Below are 17,178 nucleotides of genomic sequence, written 5' to 3'. Positions count from 1 at the left end.
TTTTTTTTTTTTTTTTTTTTTTTTCTATTTTCACTTACCCATTAATTATCTAATATTATGGGTAATTTTCTTTGACTTTTTAAAAAATAAAATTTATACCGTTTTTATTTTTTAAAAAAAATATGTAAAAGGAAATTCATTTTTAAAATACAATTTTTTCAACCTTAGCCCTGAAACGGCTACTAGATAGATACCCTTTTTCAGTTAAAAAGAAACATTTAATAGGTGGCTTGGCTACTTTATGAATATTAAAAAAATAAATTAAACCCACTTGAAATTACCCAAATAACCCCTACAGACAAAACCTTCCAAACCTTATAATATACAAAAATCTCTGCACTCGATTCACCATCCGTGCACGCACTCATATAAATATTCACACAAAACAAATATTTCCCCACAAAAAGAAAATAAATAAATAAATAAATAATGAAAAACCCATAAATTTCCTGAGCGCAACGAAACCTTCTCAGTTCTAACTCTACCAGTGAAGAACTCTGCCGGGAACCACCCATTTGCTCGGCGCCGACTGCGGTGGGAGGAGCCAAAAGAAAGCTCTGGAGAAGAATTTGTTGGGACAGTTGAGGAGGAGGAGGGTTTTTGAAAATGAAGCCATCGGCGAAGCCGATATCTAGTCCAGGCCGGACGGAGAAATTCCCGCCGCCATTGATGAGGTTTTTGAGGAGCAATGTGGGGAGCAAAAGCAGAGGAAGGCGTTCGAGTCCGATGATGTTCATGAGGAAGAAGAACAACGCCACCACTGCCCATGAAACCCAAGAGCCTTCTTCCCCTAAAGTCACTTGTATTGGCCAAGTCCGAGTTCGCCGCTCCTCTACGCGCCGCCGAAAACGTCGCTGTGCCTCCACGCGCCGCCGTTGCTGCTGGTTCCGTGCTGCTCTGTTTTGCCCCTGGTTTCGAAGAAAAAATAAACCCAATTTTTATCCGATTTTCCAGAGATGGGTATCGTTTTTCCAAGGTGGGCTCCGTCGAAAACCCAAAATTAGAATAGATTCGCCGCCGCCGCCGCCGCCGCGTGAAACTCCCTTCCACGGCAGAGCTGAAATTTCAAACCCAGATACCCAAGTTGCCGCCGCTGCCGCCGTCCACGACGATGATGAAGAAGCAACAGCCAAAGCTTTTATTCCTTCTAATTCTTCGCCACCCAAAAATGCATTGTTACTAACAAGATGCAGATCTGCTCCATATCGATCGACATCATTAGCGAGTAGATTCTGGGGCTCTCCTCTAAGAAACGACGAAAATCTGAAAGAAGAAGAAGAAGAAGAAGAAGAAGAAGACGAGGAACATAGCACAAAGCCCAACAATGGCGGAAAAGCAGTCGAGATTGAGAAACCCACATCCCAAAGAGTCTCAGTTTCGGATCAAGATCCAAGTGGGGGCTTAGAATTCGAGGAAGACGAGGAATTTGTGCAGAACATTGAGAATTCCACCACAGAAAGAATCACCAAATCCGCCATTATCGAACGAGAAAAAGCAGGGGATGATGAAGATGGGCTTGGAAGTTCATCCCGGCCATTAATTTTGACACGTTGCAAATCAGAACCGTCGAGAACGGCGGAGAAGATGAACCCAGAAATTGGATTCTGGAAAAAGAGAAGGTTGGGGATTCCTGATTCATGCTTACCAAACACAATTCATGATATATAGTAAGTGTTCCCTTTTTTTTTTTTCTTTTTTTTATAAAAAAACATGAATATTGATATATATATTTTTTGGTTCTTCTGTAAATTTTGTGGTTTATGAACAATCTTTGAACTGTTAATGGGTTTGGTTTTAGTTGAGTTTAGTGGTTCTTTCAATTTGTGAAGACAGTTGTAGTAGGAGTGATGGGAAGTGAGGGAATTTAAATAAAGCATCTTTGAATACTCTCTGACTCTGTTCTTTATTATTTATAAAAAATATTTATTACATTTTTCATTGGTTTCCTTCACATGTCCTGTCTCATTATATACTTTCTTTCCTATTTCTTCTTCTTCACTCCTTCCTCCATTTTTCACCATATGAACTTTAACTAGATTTCAAATTTGTGGATGAACATGTTCAAACATTCTCGTTTCGCGATGTTTAATGGGATAGAATTAGTGTAAGAGCGGGATAGAATTAGTGTAAGAGCTCAAGTCCACCACTAGTAGATATTATCTCTTTTGACCTGTTACGTATCACCGTCAGTCTCACAATTTTAAAACGTGTTTGTTAGAGATGGATTTCCACACCCCTGTAAGGAATGCTAAAAAAAACTCTAACACTATTTGTAACAACTCAAGTTCATTACTAAAAGATATTGACTACTTTTGCCCCGTCAGCCTTATGGTTTTAAAATGCATTGGCTAGTTATAAGTTTCCTTCTTAAGTTGACGTGGGATCACTTAAATTTAAAAAAAGAACACACTTAAGAAAATTATATAAAAAAACAAACCCAAATATGTCCGGTTCAATAATGTCTTTTTAACTATTTGAACTATGCTCAAATTGAATCTTGATAGGGCGTAAAGACAATGACAACATATGCATAAAACAAATACTTGTCCCCCATCTTCCATAGGAGCAAAAACAAATGCGCATAACCTAATTTCAAAAGAGTCGAGTCAGGCACTGTGCCTTCACCACAAGCAATGTTAAAGCAAAAAATGGGGTGCTTTATTGCCCAATATCAAAAGCCACTGACTTACTTGCCTGCGGGAGTATAGTAAAGCAAGCAACTGAGCTAGCAGCCAACATGACAAAACAGTAAAAGTCTAAAAGCAGTGTGTTTTTATATCAGCAGAGCATTCGAAATTATGTTGATGGAGACTTGAAAACAATGAATCCCACAAAAAACACACAAGGGGGGACAAGATGACTTGCTTCAGTAAAAGGTAAGCTTTTCTGTGCTTCAATGGTCTCTAGTGTTCCACGTGATTCAAATAAGTGGTAGTAATGGCCCCTTGAGGAACATGTCTCTTCCTTAGTTGACTACATGTTCCTTGTGACAAATTTATGAGTGTCTTCCTGTTCAAAAGAGTGTGTTCTAATCTTCCAAACAGAGAGTTACACAAATCCATCACTCAACCCTATAGAGACTCTACAATCTAACCCCACCATTTATTGCAAGATTCAAAGGCAGAAAAAGAAAAGACTCCAACAGTAAAAAGGACTGAGTTAAGGCTGTTTAAAGATGGAGAAACAGAAATCTTTCTGGTGTGTACCAAAAAGAGGAGAATAAGCAGAAAAGAAACCAATGGAACCTTGAGAAAAGAGCCCATGTAATGTAATATGAGTTAGAAACTCACAATCAAGATCAATTCCTGAAGAGTTAAGAGACAGCAAACAAAAGAAATAAACAACTGTAAGAACTTTCTACGCAGTCTATGTATGAAAATTGTGGAAAATCAAACCGTTCTAAGAAGGAAACCTCGGGAAGTTAAACACTTGGTCATTTTTTTCTTTTACTCTCCAGGTGCAGACACTCCTTGCTTCAGTCTTTCCCTCTTCATTTTCTTTTTAGAAACTGGCTTCTTCTTCTTGGGGGGGAGATTCTTCTGTGCATACAAGTAAAGTGCATAGTTCCCTATGAGGAAAATCAGCAGCAACCCACCAACAAGAAGAAGTACCATTAGCCCTGGATTGAATCCTTTTGCTGCAACATCGTTCATCACATTTTCCTGTTTACTTACAGAACAACAGTTAATACACCATCACAATGAGCCACAAAATTGAAGTTGATTCTTCAATGAACAAAACTCACCATTGCATATTTTCCTTGAGTAATGGATGATCTAATTATGCAAAGATTTCATGAAGGAATTACTAATTAGACGCTTTCAGAAATGGAGATACACTTTTATTAATGAGAAACTACCATTCGAGAACTAATAACAGGCAGTTCTGTTCAAATTTATCTCAATTCAAAACTAGGGCATACACCAAATTGGCTTCTCTTCATCAGATTTCTTAAACCTGGCCCTGTTCGATCTTAAACTATTTCTCCATAAAACAAATAGTAGATTCAAATGCTAAACAAGCTTTAATGATGAACGCATGTACAACAGAGCAGTCTGATCACACATTCACAACCTACCGGCTCGAAATTCCCCAATTTGAAACGACAATTCGCCCGCACGGTTCATCTTTCCCTAAAATTTCCCCCAAAAGACAAATTCCACACCAAAAACCAAGATTTACAGGTCCTACAATGCGTGTGCCAAACAATCAGAAGCTCACTTTTCCTCCCATAGAATTCCAGCCAAAAAGAAAACCAAAACAAAATTCCGATCCAAACCAGCACTCGCTAATCAAATCACCGCCCAACCAGATGAAATCAAGCTTTCAGAAAAGAAGAAAAGACGATTCTCAACACACACAGATAGATCCAAACAATAAAATTGAAGGAAAAAGGCATTCGAACACAATAAAAAAAAAAAAAGGAATCCAAAACGGACAGATCGTGAAATTGAACGCAAAAGGCAAGAAACTAAGCGGGATTCCTTCGACAATCGTACCTTACCATTGGCTGACGCCATGACTGCGACTCAGAGCTGGCTAGATCGGCCAGCAAGAAGATCCCGAATATACGAAATTGGATCGAATTGGCGGTGCAGCGTTGACGGAGAAATGTCAGCAAAAAAAAGGGTAAGATTTCATATAAATCGCCGATTTGGTCCATCTCAGTCCCGCGCTTTCTATGGGCCCCTCTTTTCATCGTAATGGGCTCATGAACGCTCGTCATATATTATTATTATTATTATTATTAAATAAATATATTTTTTTTAGAATTTAAAATATTCAGGTTATAAAATTTGCTACCGATCCCATGGGCTTGCACCAATAATTTCCCCAAGGCCCAATTCCCCTACCCTTTGGGCCTTATAACAAGCCCAATAACATTTAAGGCCCAACGTTTGGAATCCGTTCAAACCCAAATAGCTATATAATAAAATAAAATAAATAATTTTATTTTTTCTTGATTTAAATAAATTCTTATATAAATCCAAAGTCCTCCCACAACTAAAATTATTTATTTTATTTTATTATATAGTTGATGATGAATAATTTCAAATCCCCTTTAATGGAGACAAGTTCCCACTTAAGCAAGCAAGTTGTTGCATAATTCAATCACATAATGCCACGTGGCATATATATATATATATATATATATCCTAGCAGCCTCTACCAATAGGCTAATAAACTACTTCCATATTATTGCATGCAATGATCAATGAATTAATTGTATATATTATGGTTTGAAAATGTTAATCAATGTGACAATCACAATTAAATATTCCACGTGTCACTATAAGCTAATAAATTTTCCAAGAAAGACCCATTTACCAAACTTTATAAGTAACTTCGACAATAATTTAACACAATAATAATAATAATAGACCGACACAAATATAAGACGTTATCATTTGTCTCTATTATTTGTTTGATCGAATACGTTAGAGGTGAAGTCCATGTAGGCTCATATGTACGAACAACTATACAGTCCTACAATCGATGTTTCTAGCCTCATCGAGCTAAAGAGACAAGATTTGAGGGTTTGTAGGAAAAACTTGTTGAGCTCAATTAGATCTTATTCAAGGCAGGCATTATCGAATCTCGGAATCTCCATTGCAGTGTCTCAAGTACGAAACGACCATGTGGTAGTGGGGAATGTTGTAATATTGGGACCATCTAGCCTCCAAGGTACACAAGAGTTACCCTACCTCAATTCGACATAGTATAAACACCGACTTTAACCATATAAAGGCGTTGATCATAGCACCAGGCCAATGCAAAACATCGATGTCTCACTAAAAAGCTAATTAAAAATTTATGAATTTTGATATAATCAATACTTTTTTTATAAAGTTACATAATTAATCACTAATTATAATTATTAGTATTTTATTGTTTTAAAAAAGGAGGTTAATTTTTTGAAAGCAACCATCCACCCAGAATCCCAAAAAGGGTAAGATATAATAATAATTAATAAATAAACTGTGGGCCCCACAATCTCAGTTGGAGTGATGATGCCTGGTTATTTTGTCATACATTAAATTAGAATAAAAATATTGGATAAGATTGAAAAATACAATAATTTAATTCTGTGAAATATATGTACCGTATGAGTGGATAATTATTCTGACGTTTGATGGATCTCCACCGTCCGATCATCCAGCGAGATCAGATCCATGCCCTTGAAGCTCACCTCGGACGAGGAAGTAGAAATGGCGATCATGCCGTTGAGATCGGACACGCTGTCTTGTAAAGTGAGAAGCAAATGGGCGGTGCTGAAACTAGTCGACGGTTTGGACCGAGGGACGATCGGAATCTCTGAATCGCCGATTAACATTTGCACTACGCCTCTCATTGTGGGTCGGGTCATTGGATCCGGGTGCGAACAAGCCAACCCGACTAACAAAACTTTCCTCATCTCCGATTCGTCGAACTCGCCGCTGAGTCTCCCGTCGGCAGCCGTCAATAACCGTCCATCTCGGTGTAAATTCCAAACCCAGTCGACCAAATTACTATTGACGCCAAATCTTCCGCCGCGGGAGGCGGAAACCGTCTCTTTCTCGATTGGCCGTCTACCGCTGGCGACTTCGAGTACTACGGCGCCGAAGCTGAATACGTCGGTTTTCTCCGTTGCACGGCCGGTGAGGAGATATTCCGGGGCTAAATACCCCATTGTGCCGGCGGCGACGGTGGCGTCCGGTGATTTATCGTGCTCCACTTGTCGGGCCAACCCGAAATCGCCTAATCGGGCATTGAATCCTTCATCCAACATTATGTTACTGGTTTTAATGTCTCTGTGAATGACCTGATTTTCACATTCTTGATGCAAATACGCCAACGCGGAGGCGACGCCGAGAAGGATTTTTCTCCGGTGAGGCCACGGCAGCGGCGTTCTGGCCTCGAATAGAGCTTTATCCAAACTCCCATTTGGCATTAAATCGTAAACTAGTAGAATTTCGCCCTTTTCGTGACACCATCCTTGAAGACGGACCAAATTCCGGTGGCGGAGAGTTCCGATGATCGAAAGTTCAGAGAGAAATTCGGTCTTCCCTTGTGTACTATGGCTGCACCGTTTCACCGCCACAATGTCGCCGGTCTCCGGCATAATCCCTTTATAAACAGTCCCAAAAGCGCCATGGCCGATGATTCTATTCGAATTGAAGCATTTCGTGGCGATTTTGAGCTCTTTGTAAGTGAATTCCTTCGGCGTTTTGATGATTTCAGAAGCGAGGGAGTCCGATTTTTTCACCCGTTTGATCTTTTTGGAATATACCCAGATTAACCCACCGGCAAATAATGCTAAAACAAACGCCCCCGCCGTCACTACTCCGACCACTGCACCGGCGTTTTGCTTACAGAGTCCGTTGTGGCAGGACGGCGACTTGGTGTCCTTCTGCGTGACAGAATTTGACCCTGACGGTGGCTGCGTCGGCGGCGGTGACTGGGCGATATTGGCTGCTGGGTTCATTAGCGTCGTCGTCGGTGGCGGCGGAACCGCCCCCGGTGGGTAATTTGAGTCAAACGACGACGTAAAACTCCACCAGTCCACACTGTGAACTTCCGTACTCCCCTGAGTCGAACCGGAAAATCCGACATACATAAAATCGTTCAAATACGGGTCGAGATCGAGATTGAACGACAACAAAGGTTCTGTCGGTTTCAAATTCGAATAAGAAACGAAAATTTCAAAGATCCGAGACGACCCATCGTATTCGATCCAAGAATTCACCGTATCGCCGCTTTTGAGATCGATTCCAATTCCATCCAGATCTTTAACCTGCAACGAAACCATGTCGTTTAGATCCAATCCGACATGGTTCCCATTAATATCCTTAAATTCGACATCCATCAACGTGTCAAATTCCACCGCCACGAATCCCAATCCCCTCTCGTCGGCCAGGCCCAAGAACCCTCCTGCGCCGCCGACAGTGTCGGCGTTCGGTGAAATTACAAACGCCAGCCCGCCGCCGATCGACGAAGGGTTGAGATTCGTAATGGAGAAGGAGAAAAATGTGGAGAAACTGGCGAGGTAGTTAATCCCTGGCTGCCGGAATCTGATAGGTTGGGCGTAGAGGACTCTGCCGGCGCCGGAGTTGGGGACGGCAAGGTCGCGCGTAAGCATAACGCTCCCGTTATTTAAGTGAGCATCGCCAAGGAGCTTCAAGCTACTGAGGGCGACGGTGCCGAAGTCGAACTCTGTGGCGGCGGCTGCAGATATTACGGCGGCGGAATTGAAAATGCCAGCACTGGAAAAGGAAAATAGAAGTAATATAAAGGTAAATGACGTGGAAAATGGAGAGAAATTAACCATTATTGAGATTAAGCTCTGTTCTTCAAATCCATCTCTGTTTCCGACGAAGAAGATGATGAAAAAATCACGGGCTTAGAGAGAGAGGGAAGAATGGTATTTTCTTCGGCTTAAAAATAGACAAAACCTCAGCAAACAAACAAGGAATACTTAGTGAATGGGACAAGTGGACTGTCGTTCTGACACGTGTACATTCACAACGGTAATTTTTCGATGATAAAGCAAACTTTCTTCTTTTTTTCTCCGTTCCACATCTCTTTTACAGAGTGGACGTTTTTTGTCTCACGTGCCTTACCATTGCGCGTGTATTCCACGGTTTTCCTTCAGACCCACGTGTCAGTCTTTTAGGCGGTGGGATCAACGCGCTGTCCATGTCAGCTGATCTGCCAAAACCAAGCGTGGGATTAGGTTTTCCACGTCATTTTTTTCTTTTCTTTTTTCTCTTTAATTTACAAAACTTTAAATCTTAATAAATTTTAGATTATTGCATTTTTCTTTTTATTAATTAAACAAATGAAATTAACAATGGAAAAAAAAAAGTCAACAGAAATTTCATATAGAGTGTGCCTCCTCCTAGTAATAGGTCCATAAAAGCGGCGTCGTTTTAACGCCACGTCACATTTCGGACTTTATCAGGCTCATGAGCACATACCACCGTCGGATTTACGTTACTCTTTTATTGTAGGGTCACGATTTGTTTGATTAGAGTCTAAGCGCATCACGACCGTAGATGATCGGGAGGAGATCTCGAGAAGAATGGTGGCTGATTTTGATTTTAAAATTTGGTGCGGGCCCCACGGTTAGTTAAAAACGCACAGGATCTCGGGTCTAATTATTGAATCTTGACTGGATTTTGATCGGACGGCTCACGTTGGTTGATTTTTTTCTTTTATTGTGGAGTGCTTTTGAAGGCCAATTATTTTTAACGTAAGAATCACAGTTTTACATTTTAAGCATTAAGAAATTGGAATTATATTCGATGTTTTTGTTTTTCAAAGCTACATTTCATTTATTTTCCTTTTATTTTAATTTTACTTCACTATTGTAGTAATAACTTATAAGGAATCGATATTATTTCTTCCCAATAATAATAAATAAATAAAAACTAATCGAAATTATTAAATATTTTCCACCTATTATTGTACTTGATGACTTGGACATGGCCACTGTAACTATTCTCATCGATCAACACGAGTTCTTTTTTTCCAACATGTTTTGTTCTCACTTACATATGTTATGAAAAAAATTATTGGAGGTCACCCAACATACGTCACATAAAACATATTTAATTATGAAGTTTCTATGACTGAGCTATCGAAAAATGAAGTGTATGACTTTGACCTGTTACATATCGTCATTAGCCTTATAGCTTTAAAATGCGATGGCTAGGGAGAAATTTTCACACCCTTATAAGAATTGCTTTGTTTCCCTGTTATTGATTTATTCATGTACTCCTCATTTACTCGAGTGTCATATGTTAATGATGAGTGAAAAGTAGATATTTGAAATTATGATAGGTTAGTAAAATATTATACCTTAAACAGACAAACAATGTCACTTATTTCAGCTACACGTTTGAATGAGACATGTAACATAAATAAATAAAATAAAAAGCTACAAGGTTTTGAACTTACACCTACTCATCCACCACTTAATAATAAATCATTAATTATGATTTTTTTATTAAAAAAATCAACCACCAAGTATGAGGCTATTTATTTTATAATATATATGATTTTCTTAAATTATAAGTTTATTCAATGGATTATTTTTTTAATATTTTATCTAGTTGTGAATTAAAAAAAAACAATTTTATGATATATATATATATATATATATATATATATATATATATGCAAATATCTATTTTTTAAATATAAAAAACTAGAATATTTATTTTTGTAGAGGCCTAGAATGAGCTAACCATCTCATTTTGATAATTGGGCTGACTCGGAAATTCTTTATTTCTTCAAATTGAAAAATGGCCCAACCGTCATAATTATTTCTAAAAATATATAAAAATAACAAATAATCTTTTTAAAATTATAACATTTAATTTGAAAAATATGAATTTGGTTTTATCATCTTATTCTTTAAAAAAAACATGTATGTACATATGTATATGTGTATGTATGCGTGCTTAATTTTCAAATACTAAATACCAAATAGTTATCGAACAAAATATACATACAACATACACATGCATGCCTGTAACTAGATATTTGAAATGACGAGAGGATATGTATGTATGTATGTATGTGTGTATCTATAAATTATCGGTTATGATTTTATAATATTTTGAAACATTTAGTGAAATCAAAACAAATAATTTTTAATTTTTTGAATTTAATTTAGATTTTAAATCCATTGTTTAATTTGTAAAGACAAAATCGTTATGAACGAGACTTAAATAGTTATAAAACGATAATATAGTTTTCCACATATATTCACACGGGCTACACATGTCCCTTTTTTTGGAATGTCAAGAATCCCATTTGGGTTGACAGAAAAGATGAACGATACACATAACAGTCGTAATCATTCATATTTTAGAATGACCACGACACACAACATGGGATATTAACCCATAATTCTTGCTTACAAACTTAATTACGTTAATTGAGTTTCGTAACTTTAATTAACATAGCGACAATCTTTCCTAATCTCACCTTGATCGGCAGTGAGCGGATTATTCTCCGACAACAAACGAATTCCCCTAGAAAATTGGTCGTGAAAATATTTGATGTCCGCAGCAAATTTCTTGACATATGGAAGAGTAAGAGGGTTGGAAACCAATTCTTGGTCCACGATCAACAACCCCTTGTGTTCAAGAACATTTTTGTAGTACATATTGTCTAGAATCATTGGAGTTTCACGGTCGTTTCTTGAATACAATACCGCTTCTGGGTCAGGATTCGGCGTCGGGCATCGAACTTTTAGGTATTGTGCGTAATTAGGATCGATGGATCGGTCGACGGTTGGGTACAACCTCTCCACTAAGTTCACGCAGTGAACTCGACCTACTGAATGAGCCCCTGAACGAATTAAACAAGGATCAGTATAATAAATTCTTCCATTAATGTTTACTTTAGCTATGTATTGAACAGTCCATGTCTAGAATTTTATAGCTAACCGAAAAAAAATTATACTATTTTTCTTTACACATGCCTCCCAATTATACTATCTTTTAAAAAACATTTGTTATTATTAATTAAAAGAAGAAAAAATAACGTAGGTAGAGTTGAGCAGATGCAAACCTAAAAGGGCAACCGTTGCCTCCGTGTCAATGCCGATGGACTTAAATCTCGAGAGAACATTCACAAGAGATTCATTGTGCTTTGGGACCAGCTCTTCAACAAGATTCGAATAACTCATTTTGCTATCTCTTCTTCCCGTTTTCAAGTCGATATGCGGTCCTTTCAACTGCATATCACATTCACTCGTCAAAACCATTCACAACTCATTTAACATCATCGATTATACGTAAGTTAATTTAAGTACCATGACGATGCCATCTCTAGCAGATAGTGCAACAATATCAGCACAAGAAACAGTCTGAGGGCATGCATTTTCAACGGCAGCTTTGATTTTATTTACGTATTTGAAGTTCCTCATCCCAAAACTTCTGTCTGAATCTTTCTCTGATTCCACACCCACAGTTGTCTCCAACAGTAGAGATGCATCACAAGACTGTAAAAGTAAACATACAAATTAAAGAAATCGCGACCTTCTTAATTAAGATTTCTTAATTAAGATGTAAATTTAAAATTTCATTAAGTTTTAAAATTATTTATATTAAAAAAAATAGAACCGTAATAAATACAAAACTCAAGAAATAATTAAAAGGGCAAAAAAGGAAAAAAAATGTTTTTTTTTTAATAATTCAAACCTTAATTTTTCGATATTAATAAAATAACTGTTTTTTATGTTAACGGGTAAGAGAAATATATATTTTATTATGTCCAATTAAAACAATATATTTATCAATCCCCAGACTACCCCTCCCATCTGTATCCAAAAATTAATTAATTAATTAATTAATTAATTACCTGAACAACGCAATCATGGAAGAGGTTTCTAAGCCACGAAACGGCTGTGTTTCCATGTTCATAGTAGAGCTCAGTAACTTGCTGTTTTATAATTTCTTCAGCTTTTGGGCAACTTTTTGCATAATAATTCATTTGCAGTTCGGCCCTTCCTGTTTTTCAATTTTTTAAAATTGACCCTATTAAAATTAAATAACATTATTATTTTCCATAATAATAAAAAAATAAAAAAATAAAATCGAACCTGAATAAAACAGCTGCACGAGGAGGAGAAGAAGAAGGCTGAAATTGTTCTTGGCCGCCATTGTTGAGCTCTTGAAGCTTTCTGGTTTTGAGTGAGTTAGGCATTGATTTTATGGGCCTTTTTATAGTGGAAGTAGAAGAAGAAGAATAGTTTTAATCAATTAATTAATTTATTTTTATTTTTATTTTTAATTATTATTATTTTTGTGTTTTATGAATGGATTTCTATTGGGTCACGACCGACGCAAATGGACAATTATTGGAGGGATGAGAAATTTTATTTTGTAATTATCTGATTGATTAATTTTTGAAATATTTCTTTTTATTCCAAATTTAATTTGATTTCATTTTGATTTTTCCGTCAATTTCATTAATATTCTTTTAAGTTATTTAAATAACGTTGAACATTATAATTATTAGATGTCTATAGAGCAAAACAGGTACAAGATAGTTCTCTTTATCTCTGTCGGTGCTTCAATTTAATTTTTTTATTTATTTTTAGATCTATACATAATTTTTTCTCTATATATATAAAATTAAAAATGGAATTTTAATGGTGCCATAAATTTGTTAATGTCATTATTGGAAGATTGATGTGACATTAATATGATAAGTATTTTTTCTAAATAAAGGAAATTTATCATAAAAAAATTTAAAATATTAAAAAAAAGAAGCAAAGACCAAATTGATGAAGAGTAGAGTTTTAACTCGGTAATAAAAATATTTAACTTGGTTAAAATATTTTAACGATGAGTTTAGAGTTTTCATAATTTTATTTATTAATTTTAAACTTAAATTTAATAAAATGAAAATTTTAATATTAAAGGATAAAAAATAAAATTTTCTTTGAAATCTTTCTATTATTTTAGGGTTTCATATAATTAATTATTAACTATAATTTTAAAATATTCAATGATTAGATATTGAATAAGTAGTTGAATCATTATTTTTTTAAGTTACCATGATTTGGACATTAAATAAATATTTATAACATTATTATATTACGTAATGTTTTTTATTATGTTTAATCTTTTAAACGTTAATATTATTTTTTGAAATAAATAATTAATTTTTTTATTAATAAATTTTAAAATGTGAAAATAATTATAAAGAAATGAAGGGAAAGGCTGTATAAATTTTTAAATATTAATTTTTTTACCAAAAAAATAGAAAACCAAACTCTAAATATATTTAAAAAAAAAAAACTTATTTTGCCCTTACACGCCACTTTGTTTGACCTTACGCCACCTTTGTCCTCACGCGAGCACCAAGGTGGGCCCACATTATCCATTACAAATATTTAAAAAATCATTTAAAATATATTATAAATTTTAGTTTTGATTCTTTAATTTTTTTTAAATATTTAATTTAAGACGAGCCTATGAAAAAGAACATGCACTAAAATTAGGTCGACGCTGGCCAAAGCTCACTCGACCGAATCCATCATACCCAAAAGGCTAAACCTAGCATCCTTTAGTCAGCTCGAGCTAAACTGACGAAATTGGTCTTAACCTATAGACTTAAATTTGCTTACGCACCTCGCGAACATATAAAAAAACGTGTTGCAAGATCTCTCGTCTCTCAATTTTGTACCTATTCGCATCTCTATCTTAATTCATATCATGTGAATCTAACTACTGTGGAATCATGCATCAATACTTGTCTTTACTTTCAATTCGATTTTGATAAATAAATAATACGTGGCTTTGAGTGTATATATTAACGTGCTAATGTTGACATATGTAATGAAGTCACCAAAGTTGATTATGACAAATATTGGACCAAATAATACTATTTATATAGAAATTTTAAAATTAAAATAGACCAATTCGAATATTTATATATTAAATTCTTTTAAAGAATTAAAAGACCAGACAAAAAAAAAAAAAAAGTAATTTTGAGAGTTACGAGGTTAATATAAATTTAATACGACAATTTTAATAAATAAATGGTATAATTAAAGATTTACAAAATTATATAAAAATTATGAGCTTAAATTGTGGTTGGGAGATAGTTATCAGACAACATTTATTATGCCCAACTATCAAAACAAACTTCACAAATTTTGACATTTTTGTCCTCAACATAATTGTATTTTAATTTAATTTAATTGATTTTTATCTTATATATATATATATATATATATTGCTTAGAATAATAGAATTGATTGGAATCTTTTAAATTTGTTTCTATTGTAGCAAAATATCTATTATTATTGAACTAAAAATATGAATTTTATTTTGTTTTATTAAAAAAATAAATTTAATGCGTAATATTAATTTAACGAATTATTATTTTAAATAGGTATGAAATAATTAAAATTGAGAATGGTTTATTATTTATATTTTTCCAATTTTTATAGTATCAATAATTGAAATTAATGATAGGATGGTGGACAGTATCAGTTGGAAGCTACCTAAATTGGTCAATTTTGGGTTTCTTTTTCTTCTTTAATTATAATTATTATTGAAAAATATTTAACGCTTCTAAATAATTAAAATTATATATTTACTTATTAAAAAAATGGCAATTTGGATAATTATATTATTGCATCCGCGTTATATTTAAAATTTAGGAATCTTTAAACGACGTGACTTCATTCAAATTAATTAATTATTTTACGTAAAATATTTTAAAATTAATGTTGATGCTATTAAATTATTATTATTATTATTATTTTATATTTTTAGCTACTATCTAACGTCACTGTTCAGTCTTGTAGCAGCACACATGTAACAACCTTAAAAAAAAAAAAAAAAAAACGAAACGAAGCAGCTGCGTCAAGCAGCTGCTGTAAAGGGGGGGATGAGGGGCGACGGACGCGTAGCTGGAGGCGTGGGATGGATGAGTGGATGATTAGGGGATGTGGAAGTGTATTAGAGCTTGATTAGGCTTTAAAAAGGGAAGAAAAACGAAGAATGGAGATGGAGAGAAACCCAGAAAACAGAGGAAGAAATTTTTGGAGAATTCGAGTTTTTGGTTGCTTAAAATTGGACATCAATCGAGGGTAAAGGAAGAGGGGTTGTTGCTGAGAAATGTTTTGAGGAAAGGATACGGCCCCGAGCTGAATCGGACGGTAATTCGAAGGTAACGAAAAAACCCACATCACCGAACCTTTAAATCTCGATATCTTGAGTTATACTGCATAATAAGTTATGAAATAGGGCTGGTTAGAACCGTAGTTAGAAGATCTATAAAGTTGTAGAAGAAATCAGAACGAAATTCGAGCTGTAGAGATGAAATTTTTGCTTTGGGACACAACGGGTATTAAAGGAAAAGATTGGGAAAAATTGCAGGGAGGAGAGGTTGAAGACGAGCGCGTGCACTACACGCAGGCGCGTGAGGGCCGCGACTGGGCGTGCGATTGGCGCGTGGGACAGACACACCGAGGCGCGTGAAGCGTCCGTTCGGTTCCCGGTTTGTCCCGTTCGATTTGTTTTGACCTGTTCTACCTAGATTGACCTATACTTACCTTGAAAATGGTGAAATATAGGTCTACTTGGAAGGAATTGTGTTGAAATACCCTATTAAATGTACAATCAAGAGAGAAAGGGATTCAAAACCAGGTAAGTAGCGTATCGACCTTTGAACTAGTTCTTAACTTGTTTTACAACATGTGAGTATGTTGTTTACCTGATTAAGAGCTTAATAAGTTATGATGAGCTTTGATGATAGTTCGTGTTTATTGTATATTGTGACTGCTTGCCTGTGATGTAAGCGTGATATAAACGATTGTCAGAATGTTCTACGTGTTGATCATGATACATGTATGAAAGCATGCAGTAACTGTGAGTATGTTATGCATGTTAAGGGAAAGGTTATGACTCTAGATATGCTTATTGGTAGTTGAGCTATGGCTTATTTACTGAGTATGATAGTCTACTAATTCCCGCGGAGTTCCTGGCCAACGCGCTGTGTGCTAAGTCAGGGAGCATGAGTACTCCTGACCGTTGGTATATGAGATAAACAGGCCGCCAGAGCAATTAGTAGACGGGCCGTATTTGACCGAGAGCGAGTCTTACATACGAGTCCGAAAATTCTAGATAAGCATATCGAGAGAGAGTCAGTAACCTAGCTGGAGGTAGCTGAGATACCTCATTAATGAACAGATGACCCTAGTAAGAGAACTAGGAGTCAATGATGAATAAAACCTAAAAACACCTGGAAAGATTAGTTATGAACTCTTGAGTGATAAGCTAGCTACTTACTGAGTAATCTAATTACTCATCAAAATTATTATAACTTTTCTTTCCAGATTTAGATGATGCAGGCCAACCGAGGACGAGACCAGCGGACTGAAGACTACTGGGAATCCATATCTGTGTCTGTTTTGTATAATTATGTTTTCGCTGTCAAGAATTTACTTCGGTTGTTTTAAGTTTAAATAGCACCGGTTTTAAATGTTTTACTGGATGTTTTTTTTTTTTAAATCTTTTGAAATTATGGTTGGGCGTTAGAGTATGTTGTCGTTGATGATGGTAACTCCTGTTAATCGCGTTGACGATGAGCGGGCGTTACAACATATCTTTATTTAGTGATCGCTATAGAGTTAATGAAATAAATGGTAGAGTTGACCTAGTCGAG

At 35.6% G+C, this 17,178-nt stretch overlaps 4 protein-coding genes across 9 annotated transcripts in view; 1 reads left to right on the top strand and 3 right to left on the bottom strand.

Moving 5' to 3' along the window:
- LOC111452338 overlaps positions 1-1,886 on the top strand; it is a 6,335-nt gene extending 4,449 nt beyond the window's left edge. For 3 of the 4 annotated variants that reach the window (XM_023093037.1, XM_023093205.1, XM_023093285.1), the window contains one exon: positions 489-1,886. In XM_023093037.1, the coding sequence (XP_022948805.1) occupies positions 607-1,668 (1,062 nt within the window). In that variant the 5' untranslated portion in view covers positions 489-606 and the 3' untranslated portion in view covers positions 1,669-1,886. The remainder of the gene's footprint in view (positions 1-488) is intronic. The other variant, XM_023093120.1, reaches the window with a different exon arrangement.
- Positions 1,887-3,220: 1,334 nt separating this feature from the next.
- On the bottom strand, positions 3,221-4,678 carry LOC111454095 (DNA-binding protein S1FA-like). Of its 3 annotated transcripts, none has more exons than XM_023095404.1 (2): positions 4,505-4,678; positions 3,221-3,662 (listed from the first exon to the last, which is right to left on the bottom strand). In XM_023095404.1, the coding sequence occupies exons 1-2, from the start codon at positions 4,661-4,663 to the stop codon at positions 3,447-3,449; spliced, it is 375 nt and encodes a 124-aa protein (XP_022951172.1). In that variant the 5' UTR covers positions 4,664-4,678; the 3' UTR covers positions 3,221-3,446. The 3 variants fall into 3 exon arrangements, with proteins under 3 accessions (XP_022951172.1, XP_022951181.1, XP_022951188.1); XM_023095413.1 differs by having other exon boundaries at positions 4,500-4,635; XM_023095420.1 differs by lacking the exon at positions 4,505-4,678 and adding an exon at positions 4,079-4,450.
- A 1,275-nt stretch (positions 4,679-5,953) lies between these two features.
- LOC111449956 (L-type lectin-domain containing receptor kinase VIII.1) lies at positions 5,954-8,546 on the bottom strand. Its single transcript, XM_023090064.1, has one exon. The coding sequence runs from the start codon at positions 8,306-8,308 to the stop codon at positions 6,119-6,121; it is 2,190 nt and encodes a 729-aa protein (XP_022945832.1). The 5' UTR covers positions 8,309-8,546; the 3' UTR covers positions 5,954-6,118.
- Positions 8,547-10,774: 2,228 nt separating this feature from the next.
- LOC111454179 (peroxidase 21-like) lies at positions 10,775-12,701 on the bottom strand. The gene is made up of 5 exons (XM_023095541.1): positions 12,596-12,701; positions 12,355-12,503; positions 11,807-11,995; positions 11,563-11,728; positions 10,775-11,340 (listed from the first exon to the last, which is right to left on the bottom strand). The coding sequence occupies exons 1-5, from the start codon at positions 12,654-12,656 to the stop codon at positions 10,940-10,942; spliced, it is 966 nt and encodes a 321-aa protein (XP_022951309.1). The 5' UTR covers positions 12,657-12,701; the 3' UTR covers positions 10,775-10,939.
- Between the last annotated feature and the right edge of the window lie 4,477 nt (positions 12,702-17,178).

The sequence above is a fragment of the Cucurbita moschata genome, unplaced genomic scaffold (assembly GCF_002738365.1).
Source record: "Cucurbita moschata cultivar Rifu unplaced genomic scaffold, Cmos_1.0 Cmo_Scf00001, whole genome shotgun sequence".
NCBI lineage: Eukaryota > Viridiplantae > Streptophyta > Magnoliopsida > Cucurbitales > Cucurbitaceae > Cucurbita > Cucurbita moschata.
The sequence above is the reverse complement of the archived record's forward strand: the minus strand, read 5'-3'. Positions and strand labels throughout refer to the sequence as shown.

What these genes read in the sequence shown, in the direction of transcription:
- LOC111454095 (XM_023095404.1), bottom strand. Translation starts at nt 4,663, where the DNA reads ATGGACCAAATCGGCGATTTATATGAAATCTTACCCTTTTTTTTGCTG. An exon ending in AGTCATGGCGTCAGCCAATG is followed by an intron (nt 3,663 to 4,504) that starts GTAAGGTACGAT and finishes GTAAGTAAACAG; the next exon opens with GAAAATGTGATGAACGATGT.
- LOC111449956 (XM_023090064.1), bottom strand. Translation starts at nt 8,308, where the DNA reads ATGGTTAATTTCTCTCCATTTTCCACGTCATTTACCTTTATATTACTT.
- LOC111454179 (XM_023095541.1), bottom strand. Translation starts at nt 12,656, where the DNA reads ATGGCGGCCAAGAACAATTTCAGCCTTCTTCTTCTCCTCCTCGTGCAG. An exon ending in CGTGCAGCTGTTTTATTCAG is followed by an intron (nt 12,504 to 12,595) that starts GTTCGATTTTAT and finishes ATTGAAAAACAG; the next exon opens with GAAGGGCCGAACTGCAAATG. An exon ending in TCCATGATTGCGTTGTTCAG is followed by an intron (nt 11,996 to 12,354) that starts GTAATTAATTAA and finishes TTACTTTTACAG; the next exon opens with TCTTGTGATGCATCTCTACT.